The 22,392-nt window shown below is 40.7% G+C and overlaps 1 protein-coding gene across 2 annotated transcripts; it reads right to left on the reverse strand.

The window, feature by feature from the left end:
- Window positions 1-631: 631 nt before the first annotated feature.
- tbc1d9 (TBC1 domain family, member 9 (with GRAM domain)) lies at window positions 632-22,337 on the reverse strand. 2 transcript variants are annotated; one of them, XM_034529894.1, is made up of 21 exons: window positions 21,573-22,337; window positions 16,248-16,358; window positions 14,964-15,082; window positions 13,737-13,965; window positions 12,155-12,416; window positions 11,004-11,211; window positions 10,130-10,336; window positions 9,832-9,996; window positions 9,378-9,528; window positions 7,238-7,452; window positions 7,025-7,142; window positions 6,649-6,934; window positions 6,347-6,476; window positions 5,920-6,018; window positions 5,586-5,654; window positions 4,908-5,148; window positions 4,657-4,722; window positions 4,172-4,258; window positions 3,318-3,386; window positions 2,791-2,873; window positions 632-2,685 (listed from the first exon to the last, which is right to left on the reverse strand). In XM_034529894.1, the coding sequence occupies exons 1-21, from the start codon at window positions 21,691-21,693 to the stop codon at window positions 1,915-1,917; spliced, it is 3,807 nt and encodes a 1,268-aa protein (XP_034385785.1). In that variant the 5' UTR covers window positions 21,694-22,337; the 3' UTR covers window positions 632-1,914. The 2 variants fall into 2 exon arrangements, with proteins under 2 accessions (XP_034385785.1, XP_034385795.1); XM_034529904.1 differs by lacking the exon at window positions 21,573-22,337 and adding an exon at window positions 16,487-16,610.
- Between the last annotated feature and the right edge of the window lie 55 nt (window positions 22,338-22,392).

The following is a 22,392-nucleotide window of genomic DNA, read 5'->3' on the forward strand; positions in this document are numbered from 1 at the left end:
GTGTAAGAAAACTGTTACAAGTAAAAATCGTACATTCATTCAACTTAATACATGTTCATTTTGTATCAAAATTGCCCTTGTGGATTTAGTAAGATTTAGAAATGTTATGCAACGTAATACTTCTAAACCACTACATCTCATAGGTAATGATTGTACTTTGTACTCAACCACAGCATTTTTTAAATTACTTTGGAGATTCAAGATTAGCCATACAAAATATAATCAACAAATTCATTATGATGTATTATTACAGGTTAAGAGAATGTAACACTTTATTGGTTCCCTGGAGGGAAATTCACAAGCCACCCAGCAGACTATAAAGTAGATAACATTAGCTCCACCTTTACAATATTCAGTCATATATCAATTATTATAATCCAGTAACATAATATTCAGAAATAGACCATTCTGCATGAGGTAATTTAAGTATATTTGTATAGCAATACATTTTACATGCAAGATTTGAGTACTTCCTCCACCCCTATAAACAAAAACGTAACATTTTGTAAATTGATATGTTTTGTATATTAAAATCTGCAAGTAGACGTGATTTTCCTTCCCCCTCGCCCGAGTATAAATATAAAGGAACACAGAAATTAAAGTCAAGTAAAGTTCAATTATACTTTAGACACTTATTTTAACATTTTTATTGTTTGTTCATCATATTCAAAATTGTTGTATATGTCTTCTACTATTGCACTGTGTTTAATCATGCAGTCAGTCAAATTCCTTGTATTTCTCAATAAACCGTTTCTGAAGTACCTTAAAAAGACACTTAAATTACATTCAATACTAGTCAGTCACGTGCACACCAGTAAGAAATATTAGATTTACTGTAAAGCACCAAGTCTAGGTTTTGTAAAATTGGTTAAACACGTTTTTAAAAAAAAAGAAGAAAAAAAAAGAGCTAAAAATCATGTCATGTAAATTAACAATTGGTCGCATAGATACTCTTCCACAAGATGGCAGCCACACGCCGTGTGCACGGTCGTACATTCGCACTCAGACTGGTGAAGTAAATGAAAAAGGCTCGAGGCGAACTGTGCAGCATCGAATCAGTCATACTGTAATTTAATTAGACGAGGTGACACACAATGCAGTGGAATCCAGAGTAGGACAGTCATTTCAAATAAAAAAATAAAAACCGTCACATAAAAGCAAGTTTCAAACTGCAACATGAAAATGAAAAAAAGAGGTTAAAAAAAGAAGACCATAACATCTTCGTGGATCAAATGATGTAAACGTATAGAAAGTGCAGGCTTTTCAACAGCATTTTTAGTGTAATAATTTCTTAGGACACATTAATTCCTTTACCATCAGTTGCGAGTACAATTCTGTGTGTGTGTGTATGCATGTTAAAAAGAGAATAGTTTCACTCAATAACTAAAGTGGCACGTTGCTTTAAAACAGAACATTAAATATTGAATTTTCCCAGCTTCGTTTTGTATTTGTCCATATCGTCATTCGAAGGGAAAGTAAAAACTTTTTGTGATCGACAGCAAATGGAATCATAAAGTAAGGACACGATAATTTGGCCGGATATAATGTTCTGTGATGGTACGTAGACTCTTAATACCACCGATTAGAACCGTACCTGTGGACATTTACATCTACATAGCCTAAGAGTGCTAAAGATTACAATATCTATGCAGAAAGTACAGCTACGACATGTACACACTGGTTTCCTCCGAGCAAACCTTAATATTAATGTCCTGTTCTGTCTTAGCTGGACAGAATCTAGTGATTGTTTTCATAAAAGTCTTTCACATCTGGTAAAATACATCGCGAACAGCAGTTTTTTGGTCACATTCATTCAACCATCATTGTCATTCACATTCACTGACCTTCATTGACCTCTAAAACACACGACTGATGACCGCGTTTTCCCTTTTCAAAAAGTCTGTGTGTGAAACCTCAGCCAGATAGCAAGATCTCATAGTCACTCGTCGACAGAAGGGCGCGCCCGACTTTACTGATATTCTTGGCGTTCGTTATTCGAGCCGCCACCTCCACTGGCTTCTCGAAATAATGCACCAGGGCCTGCTCGGTGAGCACGGAGGCCAGGAACTGCTCATACGTGATGGCCCAGTCTTTATCGATGCTCGTGCTGTGAGGCAGCCCTCGGCCGTGAGGCCGGCTGCTGCTTCTTCTTCTTCTTCTTCTTTCACCACCAGAGCAGCTGCCGCTGCGCACCAGCACCGTGTCGTCCGCGATGTCCTCGCACTGCAGCTTCTCATCCAGCTCATGAGAGCCTGCGCTGAGCACGGAGTAAGAGGACATCGAAGTGTCATCTTTGGTTTCATCGTCCGAGATGAGCATGGCGGATGACGCGCCCGTGTCTTTGGGAGAGGAGTCCTCCAGCTTGATGTCTTGCATAGGTGGCAGCCGCTCGCTCCCTCCGCCCCCCTTCCCCTCCAGACCTACGGGGGCCAAGCAGTCAGCGGGACCATCGAGCACGGCCTGCCGGCCGGGTTTGGAGTCAGTGGCGTCTCGCGTACACATGCTCGGCTCTGACTGATCCTCCGTGTCGTTATCCTTCCGCCCAGAGGAGGAGAAGAGCTTTCCCACTTCTCCCATTTCCAGCAGCAGACTGGTGACCGTCGCCGTGGCGTGATAGAGCTCCTGTTCTGCAACATCCTCACTGAACATGCTGTAGAGGGTCTTACAAAGCTCGATGAACTGGCTCTGGAGAAGAAAAGAAAACACAAGAGGTCAGTTACACTCGAATAACTACAGAGATTCTTCTGCACATACTGTATGTAACAACGGATACAGAGGGTGACGTTTTACCTGATTCAGCTTGGGGAGGTTTTTTGTCTCCTGGTTCCACAGTTTCAAGTAATGGCGATATTCAGGAGTATTCAGTTTCTTCACTGCAAGATGTACAAAGAATGTGTTATTAACTCATATTTGTTTTTTTTTAAAGAGGAAAAAAACAAAAAGTTAAACAAATGTCTGCCTGCTTCTGTGGATAAACTTTACGATGCAAGCGCAGAGCTACAACTTAATCGTTTTGGCTTGCATCTTGAATATATCCTCTATTCACGTTTCAGACTTACTGTATGGAATTTGATTTCTCCTTTCATTAAATGGAAACTTAGTACATGACAATTACCCATCATGTTGAATCAATAACATTTTGTGTGTTTTTCTTGGCTGCTAAGCGAGACTAAAAAGGCATTTTTACACTTGAATGGTTTGCCATCTGAATGAGACTAAACATTGTGTCACTTATTTAGACAAATGGGATTGTGTAGTGTGTTGCATTAGATCTATTTATTCAAGCCGTTACATTCCTTTTGCAATATGCTGCTTACCTTTTTCAGTCTTAAATGTGACTCTGACAAAGCCATCATCCTGCTCACTTCTGCACTTTGAGTTGTGACCTGAGGAGAGAGGAGCAAACAACCATTTATTATTTAATTACATTTTAAAAGTCAGATTATCCAATTCCAACAGCTAGACTGGACCTTCAGAGACAATCTTTTAGCAGAATCCTCTAGGATATGAAGACAAGCAGATTATATTAAACGTACTGTATTTTCTTGCAGTAGAGTCCTGCTCTACACCCAGGACAGGGTGTAGTGTAACAGTTTATCATCAGTGCCTTCTGAAAGTTTAATCTCCAAACAGCTTTCAGTGGTTTGAGGCAGTTTCTCTTTCTTTCTGCATATTCAACACAGGATTCTCCTGCAGGCCTGTGCTTTGCAAACCTAATTTAACTTCTGCACACATTTGTTTTCACCACTGTCAATGTACACAATGCAAGCGGCAGGCTATGTCTGTGACTTCAAGGTTAATACAAACACACTTTTTTCTATACTAACTTTATCTTTACTATACAATTGGCAGAATTATGTTTTTAAAGGTACATTTTTGTTTTCATTTCCTGTATTTGTTATCTTCTTTTTATTATGCAATTAGTTTTTTCATCTGCAATCACAATTTTTCTTCTTTTTTTTTTTTTTCTTGATGGTATGGTTAGGGGGTAAGGTGGTTAAGAAATGTCACCATGGTGAGGAGGAGGTTGGGACATACAATGTTTATATGGATTAATGTTTATATTATATAAGTGTGGTACATCTTCATTAGGTGTACCATAGTATTATGGAAAGGATGTCAAAGCAACAAAAATGTGATCACAAAAAAAAAGTTAATCTTGGGTTCGTACCGATGGATGTTTCTGGAGTGACGTCTTCAAAGAAGTACTGTGTGGCCTCGAAAGCCGAGTCCGGCTCTTCCGGTTCATGAGTGATTTCTGGGGGAAAAGAAATTAGGAAAACTGTACTTGACTTGTGAAACCATTCTGTCAACCGTTCTTTGTAATTTTATCCCAGATTCTAATAAAAAAAGAAAAAGAATGTACAAGTAAATATTGGGCTCATCAGTTTTTAATGTAAATAAAACAACATTTTAATAAAAGCGAAATCTAAGTATGCCTTTAAATTGAGGACTTAAGGCAAAATACAGTCAGTTATCTCAATAGAAAAGCATGCTGACAAAGATAATCCTCAACATGTTCTCTCTCTCAAACATATCTTTTCTGCATAGCTAATAATCCTGCTCCACTAAAAATAAATATTGTCTGTAGTTTCCTAAAGACACCTTTCATTGAACTGCATCTGTGCACACACACACACACACACACACACTCACCAGGTATGACATGCATCTTGTAGAGCAGCTTCAGCTTCTCAATGAGGTCCCCGTGATACAGGACACCTACAAACCAACAAGCTCTAAAGTTAAAGTTAAGTTATCTGAACCGTTTACAAATTAAATATATAACCTTGGATACAATAATACCTCGAATTAGAATAATGACAGTGTGATTTATCAACTGATCTGCTTGCGATACAAACCATTACTTCCGCAGAATATTTTACACACATGTCTTCGCTTCTTACCCAGGCCATTGATGAACTCTCGAAAATTGATGAGGGCATCTCCGTTTTGGTCAAGGAGACTGAAGAAGCGCAAAGCCAGGGGGTCCGAGTGGGCCCCGGTGGCCCAGGGGAACAGCAGGTTGAACAGGCCTTTGAACTGCTCCACGTCGATGCGGTACTGCTCCAGGTATGGCAGGCTGGGGTCGTGGCGCTCAGTGGGGTTGCTGCTGCCGCCCCAATAACAGCTGGTCAGGTGCTCCGCCTGAACAGAGCAAGAGAGAGGTGACTACTGGGAAATATCGGATCAAAATCAATAAAACTTAAATGTAAAAGTCAATTGTAAAAAAAAAAATAGAGGATAGAGATGCTTTTGAAGAGGTAAAACATAATAAGCATTAACCATTAGCGTAGTTGCATTTTGTCATGTTTGAGAAATACAACACACACTTTGACAACTATGTTTGGAAAGCAATTTCAGATTTGAGTAATCACAGCCAATGCGAAGGTTGTGTCATTAATAAAGTAGCAAATGAATCTTCCCCATGTTTGTATACAGCTCAAGAATGGCTTATTTGGAAATAGTCAAGATCCCCAGGCCCTCACTTATTTTCTCTGGAGAGAACAAATGACTGTTTGACTTTCTGTCCAAACCTCACTTTTAACAATAAGTTAAAAGTGAATATGTAAGCTGGAACTCACCTTGAAGAGCACATAGAGCTCCTCCAGCTCGTCAATGCTGAAGGCAGTCTCTGTTACAATAGTCCTTACCTGAAAACAGAAATACAAGAGAGATTAATGTGATGCGTGACGAGAGCAGAGTATCCAAGGGTGACAAGAATGTCATTGTCGTCGGGTTTCAAAGCTCAAATCTAAATTTGACCTGCAGAACTAAGATAATTGAAAAAAAGAGTTGCTTGATGACTGTTGTGCTATCTGCACAACAGGGTTGAGCATGGACAGTATCATAAATACAGTACTTTAGCAAACATGCGTCTAATCGATTACCAATAAAGATATATCGGTGGGTACTTACCACGTTGCGTTTGGTTGTATCTTCAATGGTTTGGATGACCCTCAGTCTCTGTTTGAAACGCATCTGTTCAATTACATCTGCACGGATTGAACCGAAATTCTGACAGAGAGATGGACAAATATGGAGAAATATAGGTCAACCCAGCCGTGGTATTATTTAGTCTGTTATTACAGTGGAAGGCTGGAGACGGTTGCGTCATTGTGCGTTTCCTACTTACAATTAAGTTCAAATCATATCAATTTCATTGCAAGCGGTAACATTAAAGCTACCTTGATGAGGTAAATAGATGACAAAATTCCACAAGGAGACACATGATAAACATCAGATTTGTACTTTTTCCACACACGTCTCACCACCAAACACACAGGACGACAGACTCAGCATCATCATCATCATCATCATCATCATCATCATCAAGGTTAAATACCTCGTAGGAGCTGAGGACTAGTTTAAAGATGTCAACGTCTGGATGCGGTTCTCCATTGTCTGTCAGTAATGAGTGCAGGTGGGGGATGGGAGGGAGGGTGCTGTCCTTATTCGTGACACTGTCCAAGTATCTACAACACACAAGTGATTCACCGAAATTACAAAGACCTCTTTCAGAATCGTGGAATAAAAATATCTGATAAATAGGGAAGTAGTTTTCTGAAGAGTCGTTGACTGAAGAATTATAACGGACGCCCTAAATATTCAGAAGCTAGATATGTTGTCCCTTTTGCCTCTCCTTACCTGCCCAGCACCGTCATGGCCTCTCCGTCATCCTTGCAGTCCAGCAGCTGGTGGATGTTGGCGTGCAGCACGGAGAGCGCCAGCTGAAAGATGACCTTGATGCCGTCGTAGAAGAAGCAGTCCACCACCACAACTGCGCTCTCGAACGGCATGACGGACAGGAAGAGGGTGAGGAACCAGGAGAGGGAGATGGTGGAGATGACCCCGAGGTCCTGCATGCAGTCGTACAGCTGGGGAACGTACTCACGGGCGAGCTCCTCGAACACCCCCTGATCGACTAGGGCCCCTGGGGAACACGTGGGGAAAAGAACAGGACGTTACATATCAATGGAAAGCTGTCAATCAAACAGCCTACAATACAGAAGCCCATACTGACCGACAACCCTAGTGTTGTAGTAGTCAGGCAGCATCCTCTCACAGAGCGCCACGAGCAGCCAAAAAGCCTCCTCTTCTTTAGCGTAGAGCAGCAACACAGATGTCACAATATTCATAGCCTTTGTTGTCGTGGGAGAAAAAGAGTGAATTCAAGGATTGCTAGGTTTCAGCCAGTTCATGTCAACATCCAAACAAGAGGAGCGTGTGTGTGTACCTGACAGTATCCGATGTTGGGGTTTCTGAATGCGTAGGCTGTGAGGACCCTGCGCAGGGCAGCGATGCCCATCTCGTTCTGGAAGGCTGGGTGCTCGGGCAGAGAGCGGTGCAGGTCTCGCTCAATCTCCTCGGTTGCCAGGTTGTATTTGCCCATCGACTTTTCCACCAGGTCTTCGTAGTACCCGGGGTGGGTGGCCATCTCGTTGATCGCCCCTATCAAAAACACACAAGCTCAGATCTTCTCCTTCAAGAGTGACGGTAACAGTCCTTGTGAGGGTTGATTACGTGCAAAGCAGTTATTAAATATTCAAATCAATAAGATAAGATCAGTTATATTGATCAGATGCAGGGGAAATGTAAGTGTCCCTACAGCTTAAAAATATGCAGATAAGATTAAAAAAAAACATTTTAATGCTAGAATACGATATACAGTTACATTATAGACATCTGCCGTATTATTAAAGTCAAGCAAGAAAAAAAAATAATAAAAATGTGCTACATCCCAGTAGGCTACATATCAATCACAGTATCTGATGTGGTATTGGAGCTTCTGTTTATTAAGTCCAAAGTACCAAAATATTTTAATTTCACTACCCATTTTGTCACTTCAGTGAGTATGTGTTCCATTTTATTTGTCAATTGTTTTAATTTAACATATACTTAATTAAAAATATATATTTATGTTGAACCCTTAGTCATCTTCATTTGCAAAAGTAACAAAACAATAAAACATTATGCATTTATGAATAAAGAATTACAAATAAAAGATTGTGCTGGTGAGATAAAAAAATTAAAATAAAAAAAAAATGTATGAAGACACTAAAAAAGAAACTGCCATAACTATAATGTCTAAACCCACTCAGACAAGTAGGATATCTATTTTGATATAGTAAACTAAATCCCATATTAGTTTCAGTCATGTTATTTCATTTTATTATGCATTTCAGTTACTTATCAATGTGCACAACACACTCTACCCTGAATACAACATTAAGATCAAATAATAGGCTCCACTATAGCTCCCTCAAAAGTTGCTTTACAATCTTTATCGTCACATTAAGCGTGTTTTATATAAAACAGAGCATCTTCTGATTTCAAGAGATAAAAAATTGTAAACGTTTAAAAAAAATGCAAAATGACTGGAGGAAATGTTAAGTAAACAGGTGCTAAAACACCTATTTTATTGTATTTATGTGAATTAATTTGCAGTTAAACCTGGAGAAAATATTTTCACATCACTCCATGTTCCAGGTTCTCTCAGCACAGTTATCCACATACCTCGGAAACTGGTCTTAAATAAGCAAAGTACTTATTTTTCTTGTAGGTGATTAGCGTACGAGCAGACTCATTGCAGGAAGTGCAGGTTAGGTTGACTAAGGTGAACACAATGCAGCTGTGACAACAGCCATGTGAGCCATAAGTGGGTCACCGGGGAGAGAGGGAGGAGCCTTTTGTAACCCAGCTCTGCGCAGGTGAGGTCGAGTAAAAGCTGCTGCATGAATGTACACAGGAAACTCTGTACATGAAAATGCATTTTGTCACAAGCTACAGCTCCTGTGTGGTTAACGCTAAGTTAAAAATAGTGAGTTCAAGCACTTGTGGAAAATAATACATGCGTATGTATGCTGGTGTATGAGCAGTTTCACACAAAATCTATTGAGATTTTTTTTTTACAAATCTACAAACCCCATTTCAAGTAGTGGCAATTTTGTGCAGAGCAACATGTATCCACATATGAACAATATTCAAATAAACTCATTAACCTGGCAGTTAGTTCAACCTAAAAGTGAAAACGCGTTTATCATTTTAAAGAAATGCTTTTGCACCACCAAGCTAGAGAATAATTAATTCATCTTTACCATGTATTTATGCAGACTGCGACACATGAATAGTTTTGCTATGGTAGTACCACTAATTAAAATGTTCCTAAGTTATGTATTTTTCATCAACAGGTAGTCTGTGGGTACATTACACCTGCATGAAATATGTATACTTTGTTGTTATGATCATGTTTGAGCACGTTGTGTGCAGGGTGTAGGTTTCATTAGGTGCGGTGTATGAAAGATCATTTGGTATGCACAGTGTGTGTGTTGTGCCTGCGTTCACAGTAGTTCAGGCCTCCATGAACACTTGCTCACCAGAGAAGAGCAGCCAGAGATCTCCTCGCATGCTCTCAGGAATCCCCTTGAGGACCAGCTCCTTCGTCTTCTCCGTGCGGTACATACACACACCCTGTCCGTACTCTGTAAAGTGGTTCTTCCATGCCTGCTCCTTCAGGAACTCTTTCGCCTGAGCGAAGAGGGAAAACAGTTTCAAGAGATGCATAAGATCAAGCCCTATTACCATAACCCTTTTTCTGTCAGAGTCCTTCTTTTACCATTACATACATACATACATACATACATACATACTTTACACAGTCTTGCAGGACAAATAATCTTGGTAGGTTCATGTTAGCAGCAATCCTCCATGCAGCTTAATATCCGTGCAGTATGAGCGAAAAAATTTACAATGTGATAACACACAGAGTGTTGCGTGCACTACAAGATGGACTGCTTTTAATTATACTCGACAAAAGTGCATTTAACTCACCAGCTTGGGATTGAACTCCTCAGGAGAGCGGCGACGGTACATGGTCATGAGGGCTTGTGTGGCTGTGGGAACGCTGCGGTCGTTCAGGTTGAACGTACGCTCGCCTTCTGAGCTCGAGCTGTACTGGGGGCTGCTGGAGAGCAGAGATCCAGACTGGGAGTAAACCTGGGGAGGTAACGGACACGATATTTAAGCTTTGGAGCTTTTAAATGGACACAGTCACCATCACTGTTCAGGCAGTCAGAGTATTTTATAGATATTACTCAAAGCAAACTAGGTGTTTAATATATATTTTCACCTCGTCGTCTGAGCTGTTTAGGCTGCCAGTAAGCTCCCTCTCCAGGTAGATCTTAGAGGTGGTCTGCTGCAGGAAGTCAGAAATCCTCTGGACCAGGAAGTCTCGGTCCTTCAGGTTAGCGAAAAGAAATGTCATCCGATTCTTGGTACTGATGGAGAGCGGGCTGGGCAGCACATTGGAATTGTCTGCCTTCTCCACGATAGTCACCTGGAAGAACAACGGGGAACATTTACAATCTCCATTTAACACAAAAAACTATATGATAAATGACCAGCAGCCATATATAAAATGTGTCAGAAATAACAATGATCATTTAAGACTACACTAACCAGCTTGTATTTCCATGATAAGCAATTTAATATAAAATGGAATTCCACAATATTTCTATTCCAGGAGAATAAGGTTTAAAATGTAGCCCACTTATAAAGTGTGTTAACCGTTTAATGACCAGACTGGAGAACGGTGAATAAATTAAAACATTGCAGCGCAAGAAATAGCTCCTACAGAAGGATTGGTTGTTGCTAAATTAGGTTAACTTAATCTGACTAACAAACTGCTTGACTACCACCAACTCTGAACCTATTTATCCGTGAATGTATAAATAAAAGCTACCCGCAAGTTTATAATATCACTTGGCCCCTTTAACTTACTTTTGAGAGTTATGTTAGAGAAAGTGAGGCTTTAGTTACATTCTGATTAATTAATTAATTGCATGGCACTGATGTTTCTTAGAAACTAAACAAAAAATGTACTATCTAAGACATCCCTTACTTTAATGGTTCAAGGCAATTTAGTGAACAACTAACGGAATGGAAACAATTAAGTAAGTCAACCGTCTTGCAAGCCGTTAATAAAAACCAACGGCACAACGTGCCTCTCGTAGCGGGATAATGAGGCTGCACAGCGTCTCCTCCTTGCTGGTGAAGCAGATGTAGTTGGTGGACACAAACATCTGTCCCAGGATGTGCATCTTGTTAAAGGGGGTCCACAGGGTGCAGTCTGTGTGTCCGTCCAGTTTTTCATCTTTGGGCAGACGGAAGAGCGCCCGGTAACGCTCGCTCTTTGCTCTCGCATCCAAATCCCTGAAAGATGAAAAATGCAAATGTCATATTTCATGGCAGATTTTTTAAAAATATATACCTATATATATATATATATATATATATATATATATATATATATATATATATACATACACACACGTTTATTTACAGCTCGGTTTGACATAATCATGCATTATAAGCAAAAATAATTCCTGTACAGTATATATACACACACACACACACACACACACACATATCCTGTTAAAATTACAATAACGAATGGATAGTTTCATTTCCTCATGTTAGACAACTTGGCAATGAAGCATCTATGTAGATACAGAGAAGAGTTATGCAAGAGCAACCATCACACAGCCCCAGGCATCTGTGCAACCAAATCATGCTTCCATAAAATGGGAACTTGAAGATATTCTTAAGGGCTTGCAGAGAGCCATTTCCTAACATATCCATGTTGTGCTTTTGCAAAAGCCTAAACTTAGACTTTCATCCTCTAAAGTTAAGCGTCTAGATAACAAACTGCTCTACCAACCCTTGACACATTACGGTTTAATCGACTGCATGTCATAAGCATACTAAAACGGCATTCATTATTGATGAGCACTAAGCGTTGCCGCTCCACGTTCTCTCTCTCTCTCTCTCTCTCTCTCTCTCTCTCTCTCTCTCTCTCTCTCTCTCTCTCTCTCTCTCTCTCTCTCTCTCTCTCTCTCTCTCTCTCTCTCTCTCTCTCTCTCTCTCTCTCTCTCTCTCTCTCTCTCTCTCTCTCTCTCTCTCCTCTCTCTCTCTCTCTCTCTCTCTCTCTCTCTCTCTCTCTCTCTCTCTCTCTCTCTCTCTCTCTCTCTCTCTCTCTCTCTCTCTCTCTCTCTCTCTCTCTCTCTCTCTCTCTCTCTCTCTCTCTCTCTCTCTCTCTCTCTCTCTCTCTCTCTCTCTCTCTCTCTCTCTCTCTCTCTCTCTCTCTCTCTCTCACCTCTTGAGTGCCGACACCTTCTTGGGCGACTTCTTCTTGAGCTTGGGCAGCGAGCGGTCCTGCTCGAAGCCTTTGTTGTCCAGGAGTTGACGCATGGCGATGTTGGCCAGCTGCTCCGCCAGCTTGAAGGTCTCATTGATGTTGAGGAAGACGGAGAAGACGTGCTCGTTGATGCGAGTGCTCACCTTGATTGCGTCGGGCAGCAGGAGGGTGGCGCTTTTCTCCAGCTGGGTGATATCTGCCCAACGCACCACCAATTTGGCTAACGGTTACAAAAAGACATTAAAAAAAAGGAAGAAAATAAAATCAGAAATATATTGACAATGTAAGATTGTATAATGTAGATATCAGGATATGGTTTAAGACTTCCAAAAAGGTTTCACCTTGAGAAGCATGCAAGAGATAATAGTAAAAAGAGTTATAATAGTGTCAAATAAATATAGCCTTGGGAAAAAGAAAAAAAAGATTTCTTCAGATATCTCCGGGTCGAGATCCCTTTAATAATGAAATTAAACATGGAGTACCGGTATAATTTTTTGGAGAGTTTTTCTCTATTCAATGCGAGGGTCCAAGGACAGAGGGTACAGATTGTCAAGCACTCAGAGGCAGATTTGTGATATTGGGCTATGCAAATAGATTTAATTTAATAGTCCAATTACTTAGATATTCACAAAAGATTAGAGAAAACTCTAAATCAAAAATGGCAAAAACTATTGAATAGTTCATATCGCAAATGGAAGAGAAACTATGGCAAAGAGATCGTTAAGGATGATGAGAATATTATTGGGGTAAGTCAGACGAAGACCACCTATATTTTGTAACTCCAAAGTTAAAATGTATACCAGAGTTGTTCTCGGGGACAAAACCATTGCAGTGTGGTTTCAGAGCACCAGTATAGCAGCAAACATATATTTGCTATGTAAACATATAGTCAGTTGTAATCAGGGTTGCAAGATTTTCAATATGTTGCGAGCTATAATTGAAATCTCTGTCTGCAATACCGCTCTTGGCCTCTACGCAACTCGGCGCTCTCACACTTGCCAGGCATAGGGCTGAAACGTTCAGACGCAACACTGATGACAAAGACGTTCAAAAACAACAGAACGTTTTATGTTTCTGGCAGACAATGTTCCCAACCAGCTGCATTCAGGGTCCAGCTGAGCTAGGTGTGCATAGTCTTGTTCTCAACTACATTTAAGTTCCCTGTTATATGCTTTTGCAAAAAAACTATTTTTTTTCAAAATTCCCCAAATTCCCGAGACAAAATTCCCGTGGAAACTTTCCGGAAATTTACCGGAAACTTTCCTCCCCTTTGCAACCCTAGTTGTAATCCAAGCTTACCTGTTCTTTGGCGACCTAGCCGACTGTCAATCCACATGTATAATATACTTGGTCTATCTGAGGTGTTGCCCAGTGCATATGTCATTAAAAGATCCTGTTGGCGTACAGTTATTTTCTCGCCCATGTCAACTCACCTATTCTGCTTGAAGACTTTGACAAAGTTGTATAATAAAAAGGGAATCAGTATAGGTAATACATTAAGATAGTGCAGAAGACAGATTAGTAAATGAATATAACCAACCTTCTTTTCCTAGTAAGTAGGAGTAGAAGCAGAGATGGTTGATGCTGAGGTAGAGCCATCCCTGTCGGGGCACCTTGCCCTTCCAGAAGCTGCAGGAGTAATAGTTAACCAGTTTTTCCTCCTCCGGCATTCCAAACAGCTTACGAAACTTGGAGCTGGCCTCCTTGAACTTGTCCGTGTCGTCGTCCTCTCTGACGTCGTGGTTCTTGTTATACTCCGCAATGATGCCCTGAGGCAAGATGGTCAGAGACGGAAAGAAGTAATGAGCTGAGGCGTGAAATATTTTGTAATGTGAGGAACAGCAGTAGGCTAAGCGATTGATATTTTAAAATGTAAAATTCTACATTATAAATATACAACGAGCATGGGATATTACAGTATTCAGTACTTCACTGGCTCCACAATGTGTTTCTAGAGTAGATGAGATTTGCTTACGGTGCAGTTGTGGCTTTTGCAACACAGCTTTTACTGATTGTCGTCAAATCAATATATACTGCACCACCATCTCATATACTCTGGCTGGAGGTTATTGCACACCTTAAACTCAAGCAGCAAAAGCACACCACTCAAACCAGTAGGTTTGCCAAGATATGGCAACCGTTTCAATTATATTTTTCAAAATGAATGTGCATCATGTCACAATGTATTCAATGTAATATCAAGTCCATCTGGCCCTCACCCCCCCAGAAACCGCCCTAATCAAAGTCCTCCTCCTGGACCTCGGTGCAGCCTTTGACACCATCAACCACTCCATCCTCCTCTACCATCCTGAGTCCTCTCTCCCCATTACTGGCAGAGCCCTGTCCTGGTTTAAGTCATACATCTCCGTCTGGAACAGTTCATTAGTATCAATAAATTAAACTCTGACACAACCCCAGTTTCTCAAGATGTCCCACGGTGTGGTACTCGGTCCCGCACTATACAAATAAAATGTATGATTATTAAATACCGCATTGCTAAATACATATTATAGATTATATTAAAAAATACTTTTGCCAGTTAAAGTGTCTGTCAGATTTTGGGGGTCTTTTTGGGGATTTATTCATTTCTAAAGATAATATATTTTCATATATCTTCAGTAATTTCCTTCTTTATCCACTTTTAGGAGAATCACTGCTCTGATTGGTCCAGTCTGGAAGTAGATCATAATCATAATCATGCAGATCACAACCACCTGGGTGGTTAACAATCCAACTACATTTTTGATGGAACAGTTGGAGTACTTACCTGGACTTTTCCTTTGACAAAGGTGGTAATGTCATTCTCATTCTCAAAGATGGAGAGAGTCTGCAGTAGGTTATGTTCCAGCCACTCCCAGTGCTCTGTGATCTCTTTACGGGAGGTTCCTGCAGAGGGAGAAGAGAAAGTCAGAGCACTTAGCCACTGGGAGGATAATGATGGTGTAATGTTTCAGAAATAACTGGCAATATAGTCACAATCTAGCACTGGGCCACACATGAATGTATGGGGAAATTATCATACAAAATCGTGGCAAAAGCATCAGTGAGAGTCAAATTTAAAGACTAAAATGAAATGGCACATCTTCCATGTCCAAACAGCAGCACAATAATGATCATGTTGTTACCGAGGTCAAAAACAGATTTTCCTTTTGGCTGCCGGAGAAACTGATCACAGTAATGGCTGCCACTGTGGACCATTATCCCTCAACACTGCTGCAAACAGACCTTCAGTGAGTGCTTCATTCACTATATTAGCTCTGCCAGACTGCTCCACTCTCCTCAATCTCTGGGTGGACGGCTTGAGGGCTGGAGGGGAGGTGGAGAGGAGGTGGGCCGCAATTGCCATTTCAAAGAAAGGCCAGCCTTCTGTAGGCCTCCATTTCAGACAGTGAGCACAAACAGTACTCATTTTATATACTCATTTAGTAGGGAACCGCTGAATACATACATGCATGCATGCATACACAACAAACAAACACATTCCTTGTTGCTGCTGTTTCAATAGTGTCCTATTGTCATTGGATTTGAAACTACAAATTCAAAAAGTACTGCTTCTAATCAATTTGAAATGCGGCTGCTACTTTACGTGATCTACTGCCTCAGCCTGTCTCTCGCTGGAAATAACAAGTGACGGTCTGCATGCAGAGAATATGCAAATTACATTATTGTGAAACACAAGCAGATCAAGTGGAATCATAATGAAGCAGAAAAACACAACATGCACTCATATTTGAGCATTGATTCCTGCACCTGATCCTGTAATCCTGTAATTTAAAACCACCGTGACATGATGTCATGCTTGGCATTCAGCAGCTAACATGGGAAAGGGCAGGATGTTGGAGAATTATGTGTTGTGTGTCGGCTGGAGGAGAGATGTGAAAGGGGTGAAAAAACAAGGTGTCTATACTGGAGTAATATATCTAAAATGTGCAGATTAAAGCACTTTAAGTTGTTTAAACTACAACACTGAATCTTAAAAGTAAACTTGAGGTTAGATTAAGACCATGCATGTCCTCACAGTCTTTTGAGCAAAGAGTTAAAGTGCACATACCATGAGCAATGATCCAGTAAACTAAAGAGTCGGGAGTCAGGTACAGGATCCGATACGGGGCCATCCGAGCGCTGGAGTCCAAGACGACATCCAGAGTTCCAACCAACAAGCCTGAAAGAGACAAAACAAATACAATACTGTTATTAAAAGGTCGAGAAGCAAAAATGTACTTCAAAACATTTTAGATTAAGCTAAATAAAGAACTCATTGTGTTGGTCCAAAAAACTGAAAAACCTCACACTCTAAAATTAACTCATGACCGAAAATGTGTTCAGCTGTGAAACAAAAGCCCTCACAGACATGTAACGGATATAATTGACTGTGTGCAAGGCCCAATACGTTTTGTAAAAGGGCATTAACACTTTCAGATCCTTTTGTTATGCTTAAACTAAAAAGAAAAAAAGGGGAAACCCATGAGGTCTTGTGGCTTAAGATGTGTAAACAACCTTGTGCCTTAAAGGTTTATGCACTACATCTAACGCCTTTGTATACTTGTTAGACCTGTGATTCACATGCATTTGACTCTGGGTCATGACAATTAAATTAAATCGTTTGAAGCCATGTGATAAATGAAGACAGATAACAAGAGACGGGTTATTTTTGTTCAGCAGCTCATCAGGGCAAACACGGTGAGAGTCACTCAGAGAGAGGATGAGGGAGGGAGTGGAGCTGAAATGTTTTCTCATTTTCAGAGGAAAACAAGACAGAAATAATAATGAAAAAAGTACAACTGCGAGGTTCAGACTCCCTGACCTTTCAGTTACAACCATTCACTCTGCTTGTCTGCCTTCTGTCCTTCTCATGGCCATTCCTCTCTGCCTTCATCCACATAAACTATCATCATATTAAGAGTCCTCCTCATCAATCTCTGACACCATTTTTGTCCATATGAAAATGCAACAAAAGACATAATAAAGCAGCGTAGGCCTCAATAGCTGGTAGAGCATGAAGTCTCTAAAGCTGACAGTAGATAGTTAGATGTCATGTGTCAGTAAGCACCCTGTCCACCGGGCTGAAGGAGGTATTTAAGTATTAAGTGGAGTCTAATCATACTGAAACTAATGAGATAATTCAGCCTGACAAATTAGTTTAGTCCCTTTGTGAGAAACAAACAATTTGAGTGGGAAGACAACTTCCTCTTTGACAAAAGAAAATCACAAGGTTTAAAACCGTTGCTCACACCTCAGAGAAGGATTTAATGCGCTACCCAGTTAGCTTTTCATTTCAAAAGAGTTTAAAGTTATTTTTAAATACCAACGTGATACAGCAAATGAAAGTATCTACAGCTATTTATTGAAGTCTTGTGGTTAAAATGTCATGAAAAGCAGACAATTTGGACTCAGGTTGCATGTCATGAATGCTTCAGCCCACGATGTGTCTATTGAGGCTTAACGCAGGAAACTTGGGAGTTCAAACCAGAAAGCAGAACACTGAAGGCGTCAGACCACTTGACATCACCTCCATTAAAAGTGAAACCCCAAACGGACAGAGAAACACAGCCGTTTCTTCGCCTGCGTGGACCGATCATGGGTTGTCGTTTATTTTCCAACCCGCATCCTCGAACATCACATGCCTCTGCTGCTTTAACTCATCACACCAACATCCATGTGACTGCTTGTTCCAACACACACACACACACTTCTGTTTTTACAGAGATTTCCTTCCACGAGCTGAATGAGTGGGTGGACGAGCTACAAAACAAAAACAACAACAACAACAAAAAACACACAGCTGTCACGGTTGTTCCGTCTATTTTTTTTCTGGGGGCCAGAAAAACACTTTCCTTGTGAGCAAAACAAGCTATAAAAAGCATGTGACGCGTTGTGCCTCTCACAAACAGAATCAGAGCGTCCCATTGTTAGAGCAAAGCAAATCACCTTCTCTGAAACATTATCGTTTATTTACTTGGCGAAAGAGCAGTAAACCAAAACAACAACATTAGAAAACAAAAGCTACGTCTTTCTTTTGTTTATAACCTCTTTCTGCCAAAACGACTAGTGGGAAGATGCACGTGTAGGATGTTTGCATTAAGCACACAAAAGGCACATAATCTCCTTCAAAACTTAAAAATCAATACTGTTTCAGACAGCAGAAACCTGAGACAAGCCTGCATCATCATAAATCACATGCATTTCCAACTGCCTCCACATATGCAATGATATTTATTGTACAGCATTTACAGTACTACATTTCATGAAGTTCAAATTAACTGTGTGGCCTTTCGAAGAACCGGGTCAGTATCATGAGGCGACACATTTCCTCTCAAGCATACGGTAATCACCAGCTGGATTGTGAAATATCATGTTGTACATTGACTCAAATAATAGGGTTGTTTTATGCTCAAGTGTTGCACAACAACTGACACGGTGGCCTGATTCTAAGATTATTTACAGTTTGATGAATGTAGGTTTTGTTCCGTATTATTTTCTTGCTTCCTCTCTGAACATACTGACTAATAATGATAATGGCCATATAGACAACAAAAGGATCCCAGATGTTCTTTCAAACGGCCCTCCAGCTCTGCGCTGTCCTGCAAAACACGGGGCATGCAAACTCGGTTATTAGACAAGACTGTAAGTGACCGGTGGTCGCTTATCAGGTTTGATGTGTCATGTAATTACATTAAACCGAGCAAGTACAGCCTACACAGCTGTCAAGTCAAATTGTAATTTTAAGCATCTTTTAAACGTTCCCTGCGGAGTTTTCTTGTAAACAAACTAGGTTACATTATATTTACGTTTGTGAGAGTGTCCTGGTCTAAGAAATGTGCTGAATGCATTTCCTTCCTCATAAAACATCTGCAAGGATGATTGCACTTAAAAGTTTGAAACTTGCAATGTTCCTCTTCACTGCCTTTGCTGGCACTCTGCTGCATTAGACTACTATTCTCTGGATGCATGATATTCTTAATGGTACGAACACCATTACAGATCTGGGAAGCTTTTGAGTATTGGAAAACTACATGAATCCTTCAGATTTATTCAGATAAATGGAGGTGAACTGGAGTCTACATAAAACTGATGTGCAGTTGAGGACATTTGGAGACCCAGACTCCATTGTTTGATTTGTCAGACTCAAGGTCTTTGGAGGCAAAGCGAATACATATTTGTCCGTTTCCACCAATCATCACTGGCCTTCTGCCAGCCTTGATATCAGAGATGGAGCCCCGTTATCTTGAACATGCGTATTTGTGCCTGGCTAATGTAAAATGGTGCAGCTGATTGGTTTCTCTTCTTGGATGAAGTGCTTGTGGGCAGTAAGCAGTGCCACTGGGCGATGGTGCCAACTGGCACTCAGCACAAGTCAGCAAGCTCATCATTTACATAACAATGACATCATCCGGTAGCACCATTTGGCACACTTTGTGTTGCCAAAGCAAGAACTCACCAGACTGAGAAAAGGAGGCTGCAGCTCTTATTTTGTATTATTAATGTCAAGGAGGGTCGAATTTGTTAAGTGAAATGTATCACAACCTCAATGTTAACTTTAAACCTTTATTAGTCAGACTACAGGTTGTTAAATGTGACAGTTTACCTCAAGACAAGAATTGACCACAGTTTATACCACCTATCCTTTTCCTTTAACATCGCTAGGTGTATTTGGTCACCATTGCTTTACAGTAGCACTGGATTCCAAAGGCTTTTTCAATAATGTGAAAAAGTACCTGAATGTGTAATGTTTCTTATTAACTGGAATAACTAAAACCAGACATTCCCATCTGGTTGTCTTATCCATTGACCTGGGGTCAGGACCTCAACAAGGGGGTCACAGAGTCAATCTAAGGGGTCATAAGATAATTACAGTGGTGAGAAATAATAAGAAAAATAGAAACAACTTAATCCTCTTGCACAAATTGTTATTTTGTGTTGGGCTTTTTCTCTAATACTTCTCTAGTACTCCTATTAGTGGATGCCACAATGGTAAACCATGCATGACATACAGTATATTGACATCATTAAATATCTACATTGCCCACTCCCGAGTCAGACTGGTCCTCAGTGGCAGAGATTTGACTCTTATCATAGTTACTGGTTTAAAGCTCAATGAGCAGTGACACTGACTGACAGAACAGAGACTGAGCCAATCAACAGGGACCAATCAGTGATGGAGGAATCTTTTACACTTCAGTTTAATGAAACACATACAAATTAAATAAGCCTAATTCACTTTGGTATGAATTGTGATATTTTATTGCATTTACAGTATGTTAAGTTAAGCTGTGACAATTGGTTTGTTATAAGTTAATTAATTGTAAATTGGTTGTGAGAATATGCAGCATCATCTACATAAGGACCTTGAAGTTGGTCCTGCTGTATTACCTGAATTTGGGAGGTCCAGAATCCAAATCGAGCATTATGACCTGCATTATTTAAACTGACTACAATCTTCTATGAAGCATATTTCTTAATTAATGCTTTGTTTAAATAAATTACACGTCAAATATGGGGTTATATAATGTTTCACCATTGCAAAAAAGAAAACGCACATCAAGTTCTCCTACTTGTGGCTGTATCAGATATAAATGTCAAAATCAGCACACAAACGATCGCATCTATTCAGCTTTTTACATTCCAGAATATGTTTAATATTCTTGTTTAATTCCTCACAAATGTTAAACAGCATCTCATCTGTAAAGCATGATCAAGTGCCCCACCAGCTGAATTCAGAGAGAAAACAGGACCGCAGGCTGTTAAACTGTGAACTTCAAGGAGTCATTTCCATAACCCTCCTCCTCTTCCTCTTCCTCTTGCTGGTGCTTGACCCATTTTGGATGGAATAAGCAAGAGAGAGGAGGAGGAGGAGGAGAATGAGGAAGGGGAATGATTCAGCATAAACAAGCAAACAGACTCAAATAGATTCACTGTTGCCGAGACTCCACAGCTATTCGCATCCGCACAATAACTGCAACTATTGTTTTGAACTCTAATTTATATTGTAGGCAGAAATAGCCTGCCATTTTTACAAGATAGTATACCATAATTTCTGTCTGACCAGAGAGTATATGTGCTGGGCTTTGTCCCTTGATATCACCATACTAATAGTCAAACGGGCATCCTTCCTCAAAGCAGGCGGACACTAATGTTAATCAATTAGAGGGAATACGAGCATTTAATGCTTCACATCCAGGTGAAAGGCCACCTGTGATAGCTGATTGGTCACGTGATCCTCCTCACATTACCTTATCCACATTTCCTCATGTCCAACATTAACACAAACACTTCACCTGACATACTGTAGACTACTGCCAGTCAATCACAAATTCAACATCATCAAAACATGTCAAATCCAGTGTCATGGATCCATGACAGTGGGCTTAGGACTCACCCGCTAGCCCCCCGCCTCCATCCCCGTGGCCCTTGCGTTTTTGGAGGATGAAATATGGATTTGCTCTCTCGGTGATCCATAATGCGCCAGCCAGCAAAACATCTTCGGGACTGACCCACATAATTCTCCTGTTTTTTCTTTTAAGGGAACATTGAACCCAGAGGGTTGTTGTTGTCTTTAACTCTCCGACCGTCTCCAGCAGGGAATATTAAAAAATATTATAAAACACTGGCAAAGGCCTGATATTCTCCTTCTCGACCCTTCAGATGTCGTCTACTATTTGATATCCGAGCGATAGTAAGACGAGTATGTAAGTGCTGCTATAATTAAACCAGCAGGCACGGATCGGATCGGCCCGCAATGTGGAAGTCCTACACTAGATCGCGCGCACACACACACACACAAACCTTGCCTCTTGCAGCACGGGCTCTTAATTAAAATACAATAAAATAAATTAATGTCTGTTTGGGGGGTTTCGTGAGCGCGGTTCGGATCAGTCTTTGTTGTCCATGCTCCGTGACAGGTGTGAACCCGTCAGCGACGTTTTTTTTCTACTACGTCGCTGTTGTGCAGAGGAAAGCTCGTTAAAGACGATCACAACAAGCAGCCAAGCGGTCGGTTTGCTCTCCTCGGCTGCGACGCGACGACCGTGTCCGTGTACTGAAGCGGAACGACGACACTTCCACGCTCAGCAGGCAGGCAGGCAGGCAGACAGACAGGCAGACAGACAGCAGCTTCTTCTACTTCTTCTCCGCCCATTTGTCCGCCGTCGCGCTGCCGCACGCGATTTAAAGCGAGCGCGTCACCGACGTGAGGTATC

The sequence above is a fragment of the Cyclopterus lumpus genome, chromosome 1 (assembly GCF_009769545.1).
Source record: "Cyclopterus lumpus isolate fCycLum1 chromosome 1, fCycLum1.pri, whole genome shotgun sequence".
In the NCBI taxonomy this organism is placed as follows: Eukaryota; Metazoa; Chordata; class Actinopteri; order Perciformes; family Cyclopteridae; genus Cyclopterus; species Cyclopterus lumpus.